This window comes from Amphiprion ocellaris, chromosome 1 (genome assembly GCF_022539595.1).
Source record: "Amphiprion ocellaris isolate individual 3 ecotype Okinawa chromosome 1, ASM2253959v1, whole genome shotgun sequence".
NCBI classification, from domain to species: Eukaryota; Metazoa; Chordata; class Actinopteri; family Pomacentridae; genus Amphiprion; species Amphiprion ocellaris.
The window spans coordinates 14,336,874-14,356,212 of NC_072766.1; the positions used below are offsets into that span (position 1 = coordinate 14,336,874).

The 19,339-nt window shown below is 41.3% G+C and overlaps 3 protein-coding genes across 4 annotated transcripts; 1 reads left to right on the forward strand and 2 right to left on the reverse strand.

The window, feature by feature from the left end:
• Positions 1-2,453: 2,453 nt before the first annotated feature.
• LOC111572299 (protein phosphatase 1 regulatory subunit 3E) lies at positions 2,454-6,785 on the reverse strand. Its single transcript, XM_023275902.3, has one exon. The coding sequence runs from the start codon at positions 6,522-6,524 to the stop codon at positions 5,601-5,603; it is 924 nt and encodes a 307-aa protein (XP_023131670.2). The 5' UTR covers positions 6,525-6,785; the 3' UTR covers positions 2,454-5,600.
• Positions 6,786-7,042: 257 nt separating this feature from the next.
• Positions 7,043-10,309, forward strand: LOC111572296 (uncharacterized). Of its 2 annotated transcripts, none has more exons than XM_055010942.1 (3): positions 7,043-7,482; positions 7,585-7,798; positions 8,704-10,309. In XM_055010942.1, exons 2-3 carry the CDS (start codon positions 7,598-7,600, stop codon positions 9,397-9,399), a joined length of 897 nt encoding a protein of 298 aa, XP_054866917.1. In that variant the 5' UTR covers positions 7,043-7,482; positions 7,585-7,597; the 3' UTR covers positions 9,400-10,309. The 2 variants fall into 2 exon arrangements, with proteins under 2 accessions (XP_054866917.1, XP_054866915.1); XM_055010940.1 differs by having other exon boundaries at positions 7,043-7,402.
• A 293-nt stretch (positions 10,310-10,602) lies between these two features.
• atmin (ATM interactor) lies at positions 10,603-18,862 on the reverse strand. The gene is made up of 4 exons (XM_023275903.3): positions 18,514-18,862; positions 15,421-15,546; positions 14,634-14,833; positions 10,603-14,528 (listed from the first exon to the last, which is right to left on the reverse strand). Exons 1-4 carry the CDS (start codon positions 18,796-18,798, stop codon positions 12,743-12,745), a joined length of 2,397 nt encoding a protein of 798 aa, XP_023131671.2. The 5' UTR covers positions 18,799-18,862; the 3' UTR covers positions 10,603-12,742.
• Positions 18,863-19,339: the final 477 nt, after the last annotated feature.

Below are 19,339 nucleotides of genomic sequence, written 5' to 3' on the forward strand. Positions count from 1 at the left end.
GGAGAACATGCAAACTCCATGCAGAAAGATCCCAGGCCCGGACACGAACCAGGGATCGTCTAGCTGCAAGGCAACACTACTAACCACCAAGCCACTGTGCAGCCCTGGGTTGACATGTGCTTTCAAAAAAATTCCAGCAGCAGACACAGAAATTCATTAACATCACACTGCTACAGTAGAAATGTGTACTAGTTTAAAAATGTAAAATGAAAAGTTAAAGAAATACACTAAGAAAGGAAGAGTTGATGGGAAATGGAAAAAAAAGAAATATGAAGTATTAAAGAAAAGTAAAATTGCTGTCAGTATCACATAGATTGAATCTGACACCTGATAAACCTGGTTTAACCTTTGTGAGTGGATCAAAGTGGATATAAATAAGTTAATTTAACGAGGACTTAGGGAAAAAGACATCATGGCTAGGGAGAAGAAGGCAAAAGAAACACATGTGGTCAAAGAAATAGGGATGCCACCTTGGTTAGCTGTGAGAATAGACACCTCAAAGCAGCTTAAGGCATTTTCCAGAGTGTCAAAGATCATTTATCCAATCAATTATTCAGGTCTTGTGGTCACTGAGATGAAGATATGACTGGACTCTACGCTGCAGCTGAGTCAGCATCGAAGTGCACAACATTTCTCTGAATGACTCACATGAATTATTTAAAGTGAAACCATGAAACCTGTTTGTGTGCATCGTCATGGCCCCATTATTGGACCTGAAGAAAACACTGTGGCTGAGGTGAGAGAAGCGGTGCAGCTGGATAATGAAAACGGCTATGGGTCTGTGGCTGCAGTCTAATAATGCCAGAGGCCTGAGGGAGAGAACAATCAGAATGTCATCATCACATGAACACAGCAGTTATGCAAGCAGCTGTTGTTACGCAGCATGACAACGTTGCCTGATTACCACTGCTTGGTAATTATGCAAACAGCCTCGTGCAAGTTGCTGATACCCCTGCTGTGTTTTCTATTTTTTCCTCTCTTTACATTTGACGCCGAGTGCCAAAAGTTAACTTCGCTGTAAAATGATTGATGTCAATATATCTAACACATCTTCCAAACAGTCAAATAAAATCCAGACAAGACAACTGTGCCACACTGCAGTCACTGTAAACTCTGCATGTTTTAATTTCCCGCTTCACCACTTACTGACAATGGATGTTTGAATCTCCCTTTATCTGTGCTCTGTGGAATTATGTGATTTTCCACTTGGAGCAAGCTGCTGAGTAGCTCTAATCATAGAATTAAATTGGACTCTAACAGCAGGGTTTCATTGACTGACCATATGGATTCACACTGAAAGTATTAAGCTGGTTTGTAGAGCAGCGACAAACCATCAGGAAGCTTTCAACACAACTGTCAGTCCGCAAAGCTTGACTCAGTTTCATTGAACTATGGGCCAACAGAGCTCGGTCATCGCTCCCCCAGGGTTAACATGAAGATTAAGTAGATCATGTTCCAAATCTGACACCAAGCCCCTACAGCACATCACCCACACAACATACACATGTATACGTAGATAACACATACAACTTATACCTGCTCACATGCAAGTTTTGTAATTTAAGTCACTTGATTTATTGTGTTAGTGTTCAGTCAAGACACACACAGTGCCATTACCAGCCACTTAATTCCCTTAAAGAAAGGTTTGGAGGTTTTGCTGATGGGCTTTAAAGACTGAGGCTTTAATTGCATGCCTGTTGGTTAACAATTGTTGTAGAACCAGTGCCACTTAGTGAGAAAGCTGGTGTGAAAACACTGTAAGTTAAAGGTGTTTTGATGTTTGTTAACCTAAATACTTTACAACACATACAGCACAGCAAGTGTATGATGAAAATAGGACCATAACAATAAAATATGCATGAGCATGAATGATCATATGTAAGAATGAAGTGTGAGTGTTTTTTAATCACACATTTTTAAAGAATATTTGGCTCTTCACATTAAATTCCTGGCAAGTTTTAACAGCTAATCGAAGGCAAACCAAACACACAGCTACATTAACTGTGCACTGTTAAAAACACTTTGGTCCTTGACATAGTTGGATATCCAAGCTGGTGTAAGTAATAGCAAAAAAAGAAAATCAAACATATTCCATTCTGAATAGCTTATTTTGGGCATTCAGTCTTTTATTGTCTCCTTATTGGCCTTTGTCCAGCTCTTGATGCACCTTTTCTTGCCTCAAGCCCCAACAGCTCCCGTCATAAACAGAGGGGGTTGGGTGTCAGACTACAATGGCGATGGCTGCCATAGAGCTGCTTCATGAATGGGAACCAACAGCCGCCCTTTGAAAATGAGATGCTCAGCTGGCCAATAAGATGTGCACCTCAGGAATGCCCACATGCACCGCTCTGCAGCCACACAATGCATTAGTGTCACATTAAAAATAAATACAGGCTTATTTCTGGAGATTACATTGTACGAATGTGAGCTGAAAAAACTCACAGAATCCTTGGTTTCCATCACAAATGCTTTTATTAACCATAGTTTTAACAAAATAATAGTTACGTGAAAACCTAAACTGAGAAATAAAGGTGTTTTTCAGCTGTACATGCAAACGTGGTGAAAATTCACAGTGCAGATGTTACAACACAAAATGGGTTGCATAGGAATTACAGAAAACAAAAATCTCACTGGCAAGAAAGCAAACAAAGAAAAAACCCTCAGTGCCGAAAAAATGTTATAAATTAGAAAGATGTGACTTAGACTTTATATTGTGAGAGAAAGGAACAGTACAATAAGACAAATGGAAAACATTTTTGTTCAGTAGCTATTCACAGAAGAAGCTTTCATATACACACCCCACCTCTTTCCTTCTTCTCAGTGCATTAGACCTGCTTTGACCGAGTCTACTCAGTATCAGCTACAATCATAGGTCGTTCATGCCAAAAGTTATCAAACAGCAAAGTGTAACTCGGCCCCGATATGTCCCTCATCAATGTCCAGAGCTCACAAGTTCTGCAATCACATTCTTTCCTAACAAACAAACACTTGCTATCTTCCACTTCTCTTACACAAAGTAAGGCAGCGTACACCTGTAGTCGTGCACACAGGGTTTCCAATATATGAATTTCTTTTCAGAAACACTGCTCACATTTTGGTGCATTTCAAAGAAAATCTCTCTTTATGTTAAAACATTTTGAGACAAAATATCAGTTTGATTTTCCATTCTAACACTGGCCTTATTTCAAATAGTCCTACAGACGACTTTAATTAGTAAGTGTGCTTTAAGCAGTTTGGTTTAATGAGTATATATATTTTAGAACTTAAGATCACAAACTTTGACTCTTCATACCTCTCAATTCTGCTTTTAAAATGCTTCGAAATACACACAACACCGAACAGTAATAGGAAGACATTCAATATGAAACATTAACACATATACATACATACATATCTATATATCAGTGAGTTCTGATGCAAACTGTTATGTATACATTGAGATGAGAATCGAATCCGACCAGAAGCCCTTCATTGTATTCATTGTATAGGGACACACCAATACCAGCAGCTGTGTGTTTAACCAGGCCAAAATGGGGTACTACTACCCAACACTGTTGAGTGTAAACTACATTTAAATAATACTGAATTGCTTTCTCAATGAGGTGGAATTGTAAAATTGTCACTTTTTTGAAAGCTGAACTCAACAAAGAGAGAAAACAAAGAAGACCCCAACACTATATTGCCTCCCAATGGAGCAAAATTTGGTATTGATACATCTCTATGTACCCATATCAGTTGCCTCAGCCAGGGTAAATGATTTCTGGTATAGCACTGCATGGATGCTTGAACATTTACATAGACCAAAGCAGACGATATGCAAATACCCAGTGATTCAACAACATAACATACAGTAGGCTTTGCCATGACTACAAGTTTTATATGAAGAGATTAGAGAAATGCAGTTTAGTGAATGGTAGCAAATGTTATCTGACGGTCTCTCATCAAAACTAATCTAACATCATCAGGTATAGCATCGTAGTCCTGACACAAACCATGTCACTTTTGGAGACAAACAGTACTGATGGATTCACAGTGGATCTGCTCCAAAAAGCTAAGTGGTTACAGGAATGGTCCACATCCCAACCTGATGGCCTCATTAAACGGAGAGCTTCCCTCTGAGGCCACGGTGATGTAAACAAAGTCAAAAGTGATGTTGAGATTACAGAGTGCTGGAGTTAAAAGCACCCTGCCTGTTGTTGCTCTAGCAGCTGGAGTCTCAACTTTCTGCACGCTCACCAAGTACAAAAAAACGAAGTGGGTTTGGAAGACTGCTCACCACTGAAATAATTAACAACATACAGATGCAGGGCAGGCTGGCTGTATAACATCAATCAAGGTGTCTGGTAGAGAAATAAAGCAAAAAGACGGTTTGCAGTTTAAGAAAGCAAACGTCAGCCAGGGAGGTGGTTCAAGCCATTTTGGTCATGTATAAGGAGCAGCATTATTCTTGCACAGTAATGACTACAGCGAACCTTTACAGGAGCAGGAACTGGCTAAACACAGTCATAGGGTTAATGGCTACTTTGGAGAGTTACCGAGTGCAATAAAGAACCTTAGAAATGAATATGTTTTGACTATAATTCTGAAAATGTACAATATTGTTTCAGTTAGAAAATAATTACATCTGCTCTATATTGATCAACCTGAAGAGGAGAAGAAAAGGTGCACAAATGATCTGAGGTAAATTTAACCTTTCAGACAGCCACTAAAGAGAATTTGCATGTGGAGGGAGCTCATTCAGATAAAACAGCAAATCCCCAAAAAACAGAAGAGAGCTGAATCCCATTCTTTGTAGACAAAGCCTTTATGATTTAATGCTACATGAATATGCAGTTATAATTTACATTTTTTTAATGATGATATTCATTTAATGCAATATTCTATTCAAACCTAATATTCAGTGTGAAACTTCCTACATCATGTCTTAGAATAAGGCATTTTTAATGGCATGATATTAGGAAATTATACACTGAATTATTATAAAAATAACCTTCCCCATGCTGCTGTCTGTGAACTATGTAAGACATGAGTGTGTGTGTGTTTGTTGCCTCCAATCTGATGGAGATCTGCAGAGGAGTTTGCTACGTGCTTGGTTTGGGGTCCACATCAGCCAACAAGTGATGCTTTCTGCCTCACATTAGGTCGATATGTTTGCACTCATGCAAAACCAACTGACAATTTTTGCAGCAACACGATGCCATCAAATACATTTACAGCATCTCCCGAAATGAGCAGTGATGCCTGAAGTTGGAAATGCCCGGCACGTTTCTTCCGTGGCACGTGTTTTTTTTTTTACATTACATAACGTGAACATGCCCTCCCAAAGGGCACAAGCTGTACAGAGCCCTGACATCAAGGCAAAATATCTCACAGCATCCCACACCGGGGACCTACCAGGCTTCAACTGCACTTTTACACACTCAATGTGTTGCTATCACAGCGGGCCAATTGTCTGAAATAGTATGTGAAATTATTTTCTGTGTCATAGCTGACAATGACAGAAAAAAATCCAATTATTTTTTTAACAGGCTGCGGTCATAAGTAAGGTACCCGGGGTTCGATTACGCACAAATTACGCACACAAAGTGCCACTGCAGAGCTCAGATAAAGTGAATCCATCCATTCTCCCACTCCCGAGGAGGAGACATCTTGAACCGGTGGTGCCGCACTTTGTAGTTGTTCCCATTGTTGTTGTCCCAGAACTCTTCCCCGCCAACACAGTATTTGATTGCAAACTGCAGAGTGCCTCCATTGTCTAGGTAGGTGGGCATGACTATCTTAAAACTGAACTTATCAGTGACCCCGTCGCTGGAATCGGGAACATAAGAGGCCAAACTGTCCATAAATGTGATCCAGTTGTTCAGAGAGTAGCGCAAAGAGACGCTCTTTTCAAAAGCCATATTCAAGACGCGCACAAACCCGGAGAGGCTGAATTCATCCGCCTCGACGCTCTCCAGCATCACTTTCACCTCCCTGACTTTCTGCTCGAAGCCGGGCAGCGTGCCTGGGTTTGTGAACTGCAGCTCCATGAAGATGGACTGTGCAGGAGGCTTGGGGAACTTTGTGTCCATGTGGTTGAGGTGAAAGGGTCCTTTGGGTAATTTAGCCAAAATGCGCTCCGGCACTTCCGGCACATCTGTATCATCGAAGTGCTTCACTGAAATGAGCTCCAAGCCCAGAGAATCGGCAAAGCGGACCTTTTTCTGACTGGTGGGACTTCTGCTGCGGGAGATCTCTAACTTTGCTCTCTCTGTGGGGGTCGGCAGCGACTTGCACCTCCGGCGCAGATTGGGGCTCTGCGGGGGCTTCAGGAAGATCTCTCTGCCCCGAGGTCTCTCGTCCACCACCGGGTTCTGGATGGTCTCGCACGTACCGTTGATCATGTCCAACTCTTCCCCGTCTTCCAGCCTGGGGTTGGCCGCCGCCAGGCTGCCGAACAGCCCCGCTATGCAGCTGTAGTTCCTCGGCAGGCAGTTCTTGGGGGGCAGCATGACCACGGCAGGTTGTACAGGCTCCGCTTCCATAAAACGCAACAGTCGCTGCACTGCGGAGCCGGAGTGGTCGTGATGAGGAGCAGACCGGCGGGGTGAGGAGACGGAGCGGTCAGGTGTCAGTGTCCCTGTCGCGGATAGGTGCTCCGGCTGCGTCAGACGCTGACACTCCGCAGCTGTGGACCAATGCACGAAGCTGTTGTTGTTCGGCAATAAAGTAAAGAGTTTGCTCCTGCAGAAGGCTCGCTTTGGATTTTATTGCACAGGGTGAATGTCACACCGTGTTCTCACTGCAAGAAAAAGAATACAAAGAGCGTACCTTCCTGGCTTGTTCTCGTTGTGATGTGCAGGACATGCATGGTGTGTCTTCTCACAGCTGAGCTGCACGTGGATTACGTGCAGAAGTGAACGTAGCAAGCAACCAAAATGGTTTCCTCCTTCACAATCAACAAACCTGTTCACTTCCCTCTTTTTTATTTTTTATTTTTATTTTTTGCATTGTGTCATTATTATATGTGTCCCCCAAAGCCCTCATAAAACAAATAAACACATTTTTACGAAGCTTATAATTACATTTTGGGTGCTCATTTGTGATGCTGCAAAGCTGTTTGATGTTTTTTTCTTCTTAGTCTGTTCCATCTAATTACTGTGTGCATGCTGGGATTACGTCGGGCACCGTGTGAACTGTTACATAACCCAGATATAACATAAAACCCATGTGGAGAGGAGCTGCCTGCAGCGTACTAGCCACGCCCCCCCTTGCGACGTCACAGCTTCCGTTTGCTGCTTTCCTGGTTGCCACGACGACCGCGTTGCAGTTCGTCTCTAAAGGCATTCACCGCTTCCTCCACTGCTGCTCTACAAAACTCTGTCAAGCAGATAAAAAGTAGACTACCAAGACAGACCTTTGTGTGAGTGGTGATTGCTGATAATGGGAATATCAATTCAAAGCCGTTTAAAATGTAACAGAGATTCAACTTGCTTTCTTTTAGTGAGTTACTCAGTTTTCTGTTTGAAACAAAAATGTTTTGTGTTGTGTTTAGAACTCGCCTACATCTCACAGGTTACTCTGGTGTTTTCTTTCTCCATTAAGATCTAACTGCGTCATGGTGTCTGTAAAAGAAGAAGACCTCACAGCTGTAAATGGAGCACGCAGGGACTTTTCAACGCAGGAGGACACAGTTTGGGAGACTAACGCGGCAGTAGAAAGGAGAATTGTTGATTCCCTTCTAGATATTAGCGAGGAGAGTGTCCTGAAAGAACTGGAGCCACATGAGTATCACTGTTACTCTGGTTGGGAAGAAGCTGTAAGTAAATGAATATCTTCTTACTGCGACTCTGTTTAATTAATGCTGCCTTTAGGGAAGTTGTACCTGTTAAACATGGTGATCTTGAATAAGTCTCCTTCTTATTACAATTTAAAATCAGTTGTAGAGTAATTTTATGTACACAAGCGACAAATTAAAGGAAAAACCAGGGCCTCCGGTGGCTCTGTTATGCTGTGAGAGACATTTTGCTGGCATGGTTTGGGTCCATTTGTCCCACTAGAGGAAAAGATCACAGCAAATCATCAACTTTATTCTATCATGAAACATTTCTATCTGAATGGGAGTGATCTCTTCATGAATTACAATGCCCCCACATTTATAGGGCAAAAGGGGTCAGTGAATATTTGGAGTACGACAGTGATGTGAATCATATGTCTTTACTAGATCTCAACACAACTGAACACTTGTTGGAGCAATGTCAAGGGATGCCTTTTGGAACAATCGTGCTCCATCCATGCTACGGTGTATAGAAGCAACACCTTACTAAGACGGTTTATGTTGGTTTTCCTTTAATTTGTCACACATCTGTACATCTTCATAAACGTCTAAATCAATGTTTATGATATTACTGCCCCATTTACCTGTATAACTACCAACACAGATGTATTTTGACTTCATAGCAACAAAGGCATAGGCGGAGTGTCTCTGTTCCATTAAATGACTTGATAATCTTTTCCAGCATGTAAAATATCAGCACAATGGACTTGACCTTTCTGAATGGAATACTTTATTAATGTTGTAAATCCCACTAGTACCTTACCTGCTTCGACAAGCTTGTTCTGTTTACATGATTTTGACTTGGCACAATATGTAGCTCATTTAAAATTTTCATTTTAAACGTGTCAAAAGTATTTTTTTTAACTTTCAGTTTGGCTTTACAACAGGCTTGTGGTTGGGCCCGAGCTGCTCCGCTGAGCTGCATACTGTTGAATCAGAAGACACACAAGAAACCAAAGCAGAAAGAGGCTGACAATCCGACCCCTTTGCTTGTTGACCCAACCCCTTCTAATGCTGACAGCTCCTCTAGCATCACGGAGAAGCGTGGTGAGCCTCTTGTAGGCCTGCATAGCTCTAGGAAATTAAACCCACGGACAGGATTTTGGAGTCCAGCGATGGTGACAGCTCAGCAGCCAGATGATGCAAAATGGTCTGCTCTCAACGTCATGCAGAGAAACATAGCACATCTCTCCCTTGAGGAAAATATCGTGGAAGAAGGGACGCTACGAGAGCCTCCACTGCAGCCTCGCCATCTGCCTTCAAAATATTCTATGTCAATGAACAGGACCACGAAGCCTCAGAAACACAGCCATAGGCCCAATAATATAGTAGTTCCCATCAAAAACTTCACATTTTTACCACCTATCAATTCACCTCATCTGAACAACAAACCCAGTGGCTATCCCTGCAGAAGCAAGAGGGCTCCGGAAGGGGAAACCTTAGAGGAAAACTGTTTTGTGTTGGATAAGAAGAGTGGTGGAACAAGAAGAGTGCACATAGACCCTCCCATTTACTCTGCAGCTCTGACCTCCAAGTACCAGACATGTCAGCATAAGACAACCCTCAGTTCCTCTCTGCTGTGAGTGTTTCTGTCCCCAACAGGTATCAAGTACCTATGTCTCCTAAACCTGACACAGTGCACCGTACCAGCTACTCAATGGGCAAGAGCCTGTCACAGGCAATCACACAACCTCATATGCACCCCGGCTGCCTGTTCTCTTGAGGAACAGAAGTGTGTGTGCTGTCAAGCTGTATGAAGCCTGTGAAATAAATGGCTAACATGGCCGACGATGACATTAAAATGTGCAATAATTTTAAATTCTCAAGTTCAGCCATGAGAAAATGACCTGTTTTATCATATTTTATATAATATGTACTTCCGGCTCACCCTGTTGTAACAATGTCTCCATCAAAATAGTCACTTGTAGGAAAAAAATGTATACAGTTATGAAGCATGTTGCAGTGGTAGGTCAGTGAACAAAACAATGAAACGTTAACCTCGATATTGATCATTATTTTATTTCGACCTCTTCTCTCAGGCACTTTTGCAGCTGTTACCTAGCAACAATGCTGCTACCCCATAAGAAGTATGGCTGTGTCTGCCCTGCACTTTCTGCTTTTTAAAAGTCCACTAAAATTCTAGCTCTCTGAACTCTTCTATACATGATATAAACACTGGCCAAACTGCTGCAGCTGCTCAGTATATTCTCACTTCCATATCAGTCAATAAGTGATTCCTGGTGAATGTGGGTGAGGTCTGGGTTATGCACCGCATAAGTATTAACAAAACAGTATTACGCAGAGAATATACTGAGTCTAAATATACTGTGTGTGTTGTTGAAAGACAAGCAAGCTGCTGCAATAGTTTCATTTGGGGCGATCTTTTCTTTATTATACTACTTTTGGTGTTTATTCTGTAAGAGCTACTGTGTTCACATACCAAACATCTGTCTTTCCTGAATGTGTATGTTAAATAAAATGACTTGAAACTGGTTTAAGACTTAATATATCTGGCACAAGTAAGGATTCAGTATGTCTATACTTAGTGTGATGTAACTGTGTATCAGTGTAACAAGAGGAAAGACAGTTGACATTATATAGTTAAGGGTTTTACATTTTTTTTAACACAAAACTAAAAGAGTTTTGCACTCCCAGATCATTCAAACTGCCCTTTTACTTGTGATGCAACTAATTTGGATGTATGGACTGCTAACCTTTTTGTTTTTTTGGCTAAATTCAGTGTGTTTTTTTCTACCTATTGATATTTAATAAGTGACAAGGAACAATTTACACTTTCCAGCAGTTTATTAACAACATCTGTAGTGTAGCTACAACAAATAATCAAGGCAACCATTACCTCTACACATATAGGCAACATAAAGTCAAATTCTGCAAGAAACAAATATTTTGTGCTGGAAAAAATATCTGCATGCACTCCCCACAGGGACAAAATAAAGCACTGTAACTGACACTTGAGACTGACAAAGCGTCTACACATAGTTCTGTTTACAGCAAGGCATTTCCCCGTTCCACTAAACCTGCAGGGGGCCGTTATGCTAGACGTCAATTCAAGAATCACAAACTAGAAGTACTGATCTGAAAACAAGAAAAGTTGAAATTTAATGTGTCAATGCCAACGTGTTCTTAACACCTCAATATCCTTAAACAAGTTGGATATGGTGCCAAAATAATGAGCGTTATATTTGGGCACAGTGTCATGTTCTGTACATTCTTCAGTTTCCACAAACATCTATAAACTGTAACCGCATCAACCACCTGTTCATAAAAACAGTGAGATGGAATCAAAGTCATTCTCTCCAGTAAAACGCTGCATAGCAAGATTTTCATGTGACAGAATAAAAAAAATATGGAGAAATGAACAGGGACATTCCAGTATTTCATGCAACCATGATGAAAACATCAATACAAAATGGATTTAACATGCAAAGACTGAAAGGATTCTGACAATTATTTAGTGTTTATTCATTTTTCTAAAACATATTCTAATATAAATATGATCATTATTTTAAAGCAGCAAATGAACTGTAACAGAGCTCAAGTTAATACTTGGGTTAAGGCACCGGCTTAACAACATGAACAAATAAAGAAGGCCCATAGGTCCATGTTCCTGACTTGAACACAATGTGTCTGTGGTGCCAATGAGGTAACTGAGTCCAACAAATGAAAATGAATGAAAAACACAATCAAAATGGTAAATTCAGCCACTTAAAGACAGAGAACATGGAAATTAAAAATATTGTGCCCAAATGTTATGTGGTAAAGATCTGCTATTCAACTGGACTCCTTTCAGTCAAAATAGGTTTGTGAATACATACAATAACTCTGTGGTAATCCTAGATCTAATTCACTGTTTCTGTACAGCAACGTTACTGGGACAGAGTACTGCTACTGTATACACTTACACCCAGCTAATGAATAAGTCAAAGATGATGACAGCCTCACCTGCTTACTGACTTGAACTGACTGCTTGGCTATAGAAGCCTAGACACAAAATGTTTACACAACATCAGACTTCACAATCACATTTCAATTTGAATGAAAGGTGTGCAACATGAGACAAACGTAGACACTTCATTTTTACTTGCGCCACATCTCTATGGGTAACAGTATATTTCAGATACATCTTAGCAGCTTCAAGCAACGCCTTGTTCATCGTTGGAAGGCTTTGTGGGGTTTTATTTTGAAAAACCAAGCTGCTTCTCTAGTCATGTTTTCCATTTGCGGCAAAGCTTGCAAGATGTAACTCAGAGTTTAGGTTCTTGTCGACACTGATAAGAAAACATTAAAGAGGCAACCATCAGATGCACAAGCACAGAATTGATATTTTATGTTTTTGTGCTGCTGACCACGAGAAGACTTCATGCACATTTCAGAAATACATAAACTAAATGTACAATATTGTTTACTGTACAGCCGAGATGCGATTGTTTTGAAGGTCGTCATACACTTTTACAAGCCTTTCCATGACAGCCTCATACAGCTAAACATGTTATCCCTTTCAAATGCGGTTCTGACATTTTCAGAAAAGTTGTCATTTTTAAACTGCTAGTAAGACCAAATAGTGAAAACCAGACAGAGTGGTTTTACACTGAAATATACGAGTAAACTGGCATTTCAGACAAGACACGTACAATGTTACTTTATGTGCAAATAAATATGTAAACTGTCGCAGGAGCTGATAAATCATGTCAGTTGAGCTAATAAAGTGCAGCAAAGCTGTCAGGATAAACACCTGGAAAGGCTCTGGACATCACACCCCCAGTGGAATGGTCAAAACATTTTCGCAGACTTCTTACTGCTAAGACTATGGTCCGCTGGAGGACAGCTGATTCATTCCTCCAATAGGTAGAGGCAGATATCAGAAATCTGTACTGCAAATGCTGAGAAAGCTTTGCTACAAGGGCTTCAACTGTTGGGTTTCTCAGGGTGTTGAAAAAGAGCACAAAGCTCCTCACATGTTTGAGTTTCCACAGAGCTGAAATGAGACTCCATATTCCACGCCAGGTCTGCTGACAAGAAGTCATCCATGACAGTTTGTGTTTCATTGCTGGTCAGGAAGAGATGTCCCAGACCTTCCGCCTGGCTGGTCACAGTCTGAGTCTCTGTGCTGTTCAGTAGCCTTGCTTGCTCACCTTGACTGACAGGAGTCTGAGCAGAGAGACCCGTGGCAAACGAAGGGAGATCGGTTTGTGTTTCTGTATCTGAGGACTCTGTGCTCATAGAAAAGCTTGAATGTCGCAGGATGCTGCTCAAGGGCATGTGGCTTCCGGCATTCAGCAGGAAATTGAGGTCAGTCTGAGTCTGAGTATCAAATAACTCCAGATCGCTGGCTTGGGTTCGACTTGGTCCCTCGCTTTGGTCCAGTTCATCCATCAGGAGGAAGTCTGTCTGAGTCTGAATGTCCAGAGACTCTAGCGGCGTGTCACCACCCAGTCCTCCCAGCTCACTCTCCTCCGTCTGTGTCTGGATGTGCACAGCACTGAGGAACTCTTCAAAGTCAAAATCTATACCGTTGTGCTGCTCCTGAACAGAGCCGAGACCGGACCCACAGCCTGCAGAGGCCTCAGAGAGCACCTGGTGGCCTGACATGCTGTCAGACAGAATGTTTTCTAGGTCGTTTAACAAGGTCATAGTTTGGGTCTGGTTGTCTGCCATGTTGTTTGTGCTGAGTTCGTGTGTCTGTACCCCAAAACACATACTACTTGCTGATTTTGAGTCCTCATATATACTGCTTCCTGCAGCACCAAGGGTGTCATCTATGTCCAGAGCTGTCTGGGTAGAGACACTGAGAGAGTCATTGCCAAATAGGTCAGAGCACATGATAGCCTGATCTTGAGCCTTCTCCTCTGATTGTGGCAAGGCAAAGTATGTCTGTGTCTGCCTGGTTTTGAAGGGGAGAACAGATGAGGAGGAGCAAGGAATTTGGTTCAGGCACTGGCTGTCTGTCTGAGCTCCGATAGAAGATGTGGCTTTGGCTCGAGAGAAGAACGTCTGGGTTTCGACACTGACTGGCAGGAGGACTTGGGCACTAACACTGATGTCTGTCTGAGAGCAAGATGACACTGAGGACTCACCCATAGAGCACAAGCCTATTCCTTCCCCAACCCCCACCCCTGTGGGCATTTTTGACAAGTATGATTTGTCCGTCTGAATGTTGGTGGAGGTGCTCCTCCCTCGCTGTCCTGCCATGCTGCTGGCTGTGTCTTCTGCACCTACAGGATCCAGGCTGACCTGCACCCCTGTGCTAATCGGTCCCAGGCTTGAGCGAGAAGTAGGCATGCTATCCTTGAAACCCAAACTTTTAGCGTCAAGCTGGGGTACCACTGCTCCTGTGGCTTGTGGCAGGAGCTGAAGGGTGCTGACGGAGCCTTGGCTGTCTACTGCAAGAACAACCGACCTCAGAGCGCCACTTTCTGTAGATGGAAGAAGGACAGGCAGATGGGCCAGCTGCATCACAGGAACACTGACCAAAGCCATCTTGGGCTTCGGTAGGAGCAACTTTGGAAGGCTCCTACGGGTGCTGGAGTTCTGATTCACTGAGTCTGGGATAAGAATGGTTGTATCACAAGGAAGAGCACTCTCTGTCAGCTCTTTAGGAGCAGGCATGATTGGAAAGGTTGAATCATTGGTCTTAACCTTTTCAGAACCACTTAATAGTTTCTCCATCTTTCGCTTTTTGACAGGAGGAATTCTGTGCAGAAACAAAACACAAAAAGAAAAATGTCAAAAACATTTTTTATCATCAGCAAGATGCCAAATTTCTATTAAACTTTATTTGAGTTATACGTGTACATACCTGTGTTCTGTAGGAATCTCATGGCCTGTCCTGTAGATGTGCGAGAGTAGTGCAGCTCTACTAGCATAGGGGCAGCCACATGTACAGTGGTAGGTCTTCCCACAGTCTTCAATGTGCCTCTTCAGGTCCCATTCTGTGCTGTAGCCATTGTTGCACTTGGAGCACTTATGCTTCTTCTCTGCATGCATCTTCATGAAGTGCTGTAATGAAAGACAACAAAGGGAAAATAATATATTTTACACAGCATAGCTTTTTTTTTAACATATAGTGATCACAAGCTAAAAGAATGAAAGTTTTTTAAATAACAACCAAAATGAAAACGTCCACAGGGCTCCCAAGACCTAAAAGCAAAGTGACAGGACCCTTTTTTTGTCGAGTGACTCATACACAATTACAGTTCATGATAAAATTTAGTGAAAAATGAGAAAAAAGGGCAGTTTTTGTTCAGTGTGTGCAACAGGAATCAGAGAAGAAATGCTGCTAAGGGTGGCAGGGAAGCAATACATTGCATTTCCATAACTTATTTTTGTATTTTTTCAACAAGTATTTTGTGACTTGTGTGATATGTTTAGAAACAAATTCCTGAATTACCTGTACACAGACTTTGAAGCTACTTCATCCTATATTATGTATGATAGATTTTGAGGTTTGCATTGCTTTTTATTATTCAAACACTTTGTGGCAGGCATACTTTGTAAGTTACAATGGATCTCAGCTTTGCAGGAGAAATTAAATAATTAAAAAGGTATTGTATTGAGTGCAAAGATGCTATGGTGGAAATACTTACCTGCTTAACGAGGGAGAATTGGGAGAAGGGTCTGTTAGGTCCTCTGGGACACCCCTCAATGGGACAACAGTAAAGCTTCTGAGAGCCCTTCATGTCCTTTCTGACTGTGGGATTGACAATACCATCCTGAGGGTGACACAGACAATAAAATGATTACATCATACCTGGCATAGCAATATATGTTCCAGTTATACAAAAGAAAATCCATAAATACACCACACAATAAAAATTGTTTATAACACTTTCAAGTGATTTTAGCAAGTTAAGCAACGTCTTAAATCAGAAATCACACAGGTTTGCTTTCAGCTGACATACTATGGTTTTATCTGACTAAAATATTTCTTACTGTAATAGCTGAAAAGACCCTAGTTGTCATACAGTATGGGTAACACATAAAAATAAAGTTGTTTTAATTAGATTTCAAAGATGTGTTTGATTCCAGAAAAAAAGACCCTGGCAGCTCTACATTGCCTTTTCTTCATTAGACAGTGCTGGTAAAGCACATTAATGGTATAATGTTATGCAAGAAACCAGATAAATGTATGAACAATAGCTTTTACTTCACACAACTGAAAATAGTGTTTGTGGGCTTGTTTGTACGTGGCATTGAACAGCCATCAGGTGAGCTTGATGTACAACTACTCCTCTTATTTGTTAAATCAGCTGTCTGTACATTTTATCATTAAAATTATTTCTGAATGATAAATAACATGACAGAAAACAAGACCTACACTGAATGTATTTTGCGTGATGAAAACAGACAACAACATCACACTCAATAACAGGCATTTATAGCCTTCCAGTGGTCAAGGTCACCTCCATCTGCTGTAACAGTGGAGGGAACACTCTCTGCTCTATCACAAGATGTCATCATTAGAAGACAAGTTTGGAAACAATACATGTTCTTGCAGTTTGCTTCAGCAACATCATATGGTCGTAGGCTGAAGACTGAGTCATGTCAAGCTGTTATTTGTCATCCATCAGTAGCTGGCTGTAGACCAAAAGAGACAGCATGTAAAGATTCACTGTTTTTCTACAGAAGGGCCAGCCTGCAGCTTTTATGCAACCTTTCTTTGGAAGACTACAATGAAAAGTAACAAAGTCTTAAATTGTGCTTCTTCTTGCTGCTATGGGGAGTGGTGTGGAGTCAAAAACAGCTAAAGCCAAGCCAAAACAGTCACATTAGCCTGATGAAAGGACTCAACTGGGCTGAGTGCACAAATTCAAATGAAATGTGTCAAGTCTTCACAGAGAAACAGCTACTCAGTAAGAAACAGGAACAGTGACTGATCAGCAAATATGCTACTGATGTGCAATGATGCAGCAAAGCTATCGTGGTTTAAAGAGGATGTAATATAAACAGAAATGGTGTCCCACATCATCATCTCTCTCTGACTCCATGAATAATGCAGAAGAAGCACAGAGCGAGCAAGTCCAACATTTAAACACTTTGTCATCGTCTTAACAAGAATATCATTACCACTGCTGACAGAAGTTTCACATAGCAGTGGATTCAAAATAACATGCTCAATCTGTGCCTTTTTGCTCAAACAATATCACTGCTGTTCGTTTTCTTTTCTCTCTTTGCACCCCTTAAAGGCACAATCTGTGATCAAAGTGTGGCGGCACATTAAAAACTTAAAACATAAGACTAAAACCTGCTATTATGGTACTCTCAAAGCAGTCTGACTCACCCAATGTAGATTAATTGCAGGTATAAGCCTGCTTTTGGCTGTGCATTTTACTAGGCTTTCTCCTCCACTTGCTCTATCTACATTTTACAGTTTACAAAATGCCATTTACTGCGGGAAACAACATCACCATCCAGGCAGGAACTTATACACTGTAAATTTCTAATTTTGCTGAAGGTTTTGATTGTGCAATGAGGCAGCACTGCTAGTTTTTTGGGTGAATTTTCATTGTTAATGATGGTGCTCTTCTCCCTGCATGCAAATGTTTCACCAAAAGAATTACCCCCATAATTTTGAGTGAAGACCATCTGGGCATTCTATTCTTAGCCTCACTCAAGAAGTTTGTGATTAGTTTGAAAAGAGCTTTTCTGCCCACTATATCATAATGATAATGAAGTGCAGTCCAAGACTGCTTTCCAATGTGTGCTTTGGTACATGGATTGCAGTAAAAAGGTAACAAACTTTGCTTTTAAAGCTTTGTTTTCACCAGTAATGTTTAGAACATGAGCAAATCAAACTACGATTGAATAGCATTAAAAATTTAAACCTAAAATGCACCTGCACTATGCCTCAGATTTACAGGGTAAAACCAGTAGTTTTATGTGGCCTTTAACTACTCTCCTAGCTGGGCCACATGGACTTCTTCTAAGAGCTAATTCAAATTCTCACATTCACCTATTTTAAACAAAGAGCTTAGTCTATTGCAGGACAAAAGGCAGCCTTTCCCAGCAAAGAACTTCAATCATGGAGGGGAGACAGTGAATTACTGCCTCCTACGAAAAAGCCCAGTTAAGTGAGGACAGAGGAACCAGGGTTAGAGGCAGATTTTGGCCCAAATGCTTTGCCTGAATCCACTGTACTGACTGTTTAGTATTAGTAGTAAACTGAATGTTAGACTCAGAAAATAGTGTGTGCGTAGTCGTATTTCAAAGATAGAGATCTATGGTATGAAACGCTAAACAGGTTTCTGCACACTTAAATAGCTTGATTGGACAAACTAACGAAATCAACTAGCAGTTTACTAAACAAAACTTTTAATAATAAAGGTACATATCTGTATTTAAAATGACTAATCATCAATCCTCACGTGACCAAAAGCAATAATTGATACCATAAGTAGCTAGTAGCAGTATAGCTAACTCGCTACTGGTAAACGGTCACTAAATAAACGTCAGCCACAAAAAAAACTACGTAAACTTTTACGAAACGTCAATTATAACGTCCAATTGTTATTTTCGAAGCATCACGTCTACCCAGTGTTAGCTAATACGAAGTTATGGTGACTTGCGTTTTCCAGTTTTAACACAAGGTTTATTCGATACAGAGTTAGCCAAAGTTAGCATTGCAGTTACGTACAGCCGTAAACCATATAAAATGACCGGGGTTTAGTGTAGTAAAATACCTTTATTCTGTGCGATTTGACGAGATGCATGTTCAATGCAGGTGTGTTAGGGAGAATCTTCCCACATCCTTCTACGGTGCAGAGGATGTTCGTCCTCACTTCTTTGGTTAGCTCCATGATGGTGGGTTTTATTATTTCCCGAGACTGCGGCACAGACTCTCCGTGACATTTCGGACTGTCTGTAGTAGTGTTATCTCTGTTATTCGCCTTGGCCGTCGCAGAGGCAGCCATGTTTCTGTGTTGACAGTCCATTCTGTGTTTGGCAGAGAGCTCCAGCAGCAGCATTGAATGGACAGAGTCATTCCGTCCCGGAGCTCTGACTGACAGGCTCCGTCCACACTCAGGAGCAGGCTCGGAGAGAGCGCTCAGCTGCGTCACATCCAGGACGATGGTCGTACTTCCGTTTTAAATAAAGTTTTGCATTTTGTTTTTCCAGTGCGGTCTATTTTCTAAATAAATATGTGTATAGTTTAGGATATAAAGTGGGGAAATATATTTCTCATATTGAGCCCTTTTTAATCCCATTCAATTTTTCTGCAAAAATGGTTCATTTCATACCGGTCTATGATTTCACTATGACTGTATAACCCTGGTTTAAGCCCTGTTTTAACCCTTTGATGCGGGTGGGTCAAGAGATACCCACTTTCCATTGAATTTGGGTCACTTTTGACCCATGTGCATCAAAGGGTTAAATGCACTGTTTCAGCATGTGAAGCTCTGCAGTCGGACTCACTAGAAATGCACTGCAGATATAAACCTACCAATGACCACTCACCTCAGTTGGCTTTCTCCTCTCTTTCCGTAACATTCCTATTTCCGTTTTCCA

Excerpts from the sequence above, each read along its gene's own strand:
- atmin (XM_023275903.3), bottom strand. The coding sequence starts at position 18,798 with ATGCTGCTGCTGGAGCTCTCTGCCAAACACAGAATGGACTGTCAACAC. Across the intron at positions 15,547-18,513 it reads TCAAATCGCACAGAATAAAG|GATGGTATTGTCAATCCCAC; the intron begins GTATTTTACTAC and ends TGTCACCCTCAG. Across the intron at positions 14,834-15,420 it reads AATTCTCCCTCGTTAAGCAG|CACTTCATGAAGATGCATGC; the intron begins GTAAGTATTTCC and ends CTTTCATTACAG.
- LOC111572296 (XM_055010942.1), top strand. The coding sequence starts at position 7,598 with ATGGTGTCTGTAAAAGAAGAAGACCTCACAGCTGTAAATGGAGCACGC. Across the intron at positions 7,799-8,703 it reads ACTCTGGTTGGGAAGAAGCT|GCTTGTGGTTGGGCCCGAGC; the intron begins GTAAGTAAATGA and ends GCTTTACAACAG.
- LOC111572299 (XM_023275902.3), bottom strand. The coding sequence starts at position 6,524 with ATGGAAGCGGAGCCTGTACAACCTGCCGTGGTCATGCTGCCCCCCAAG.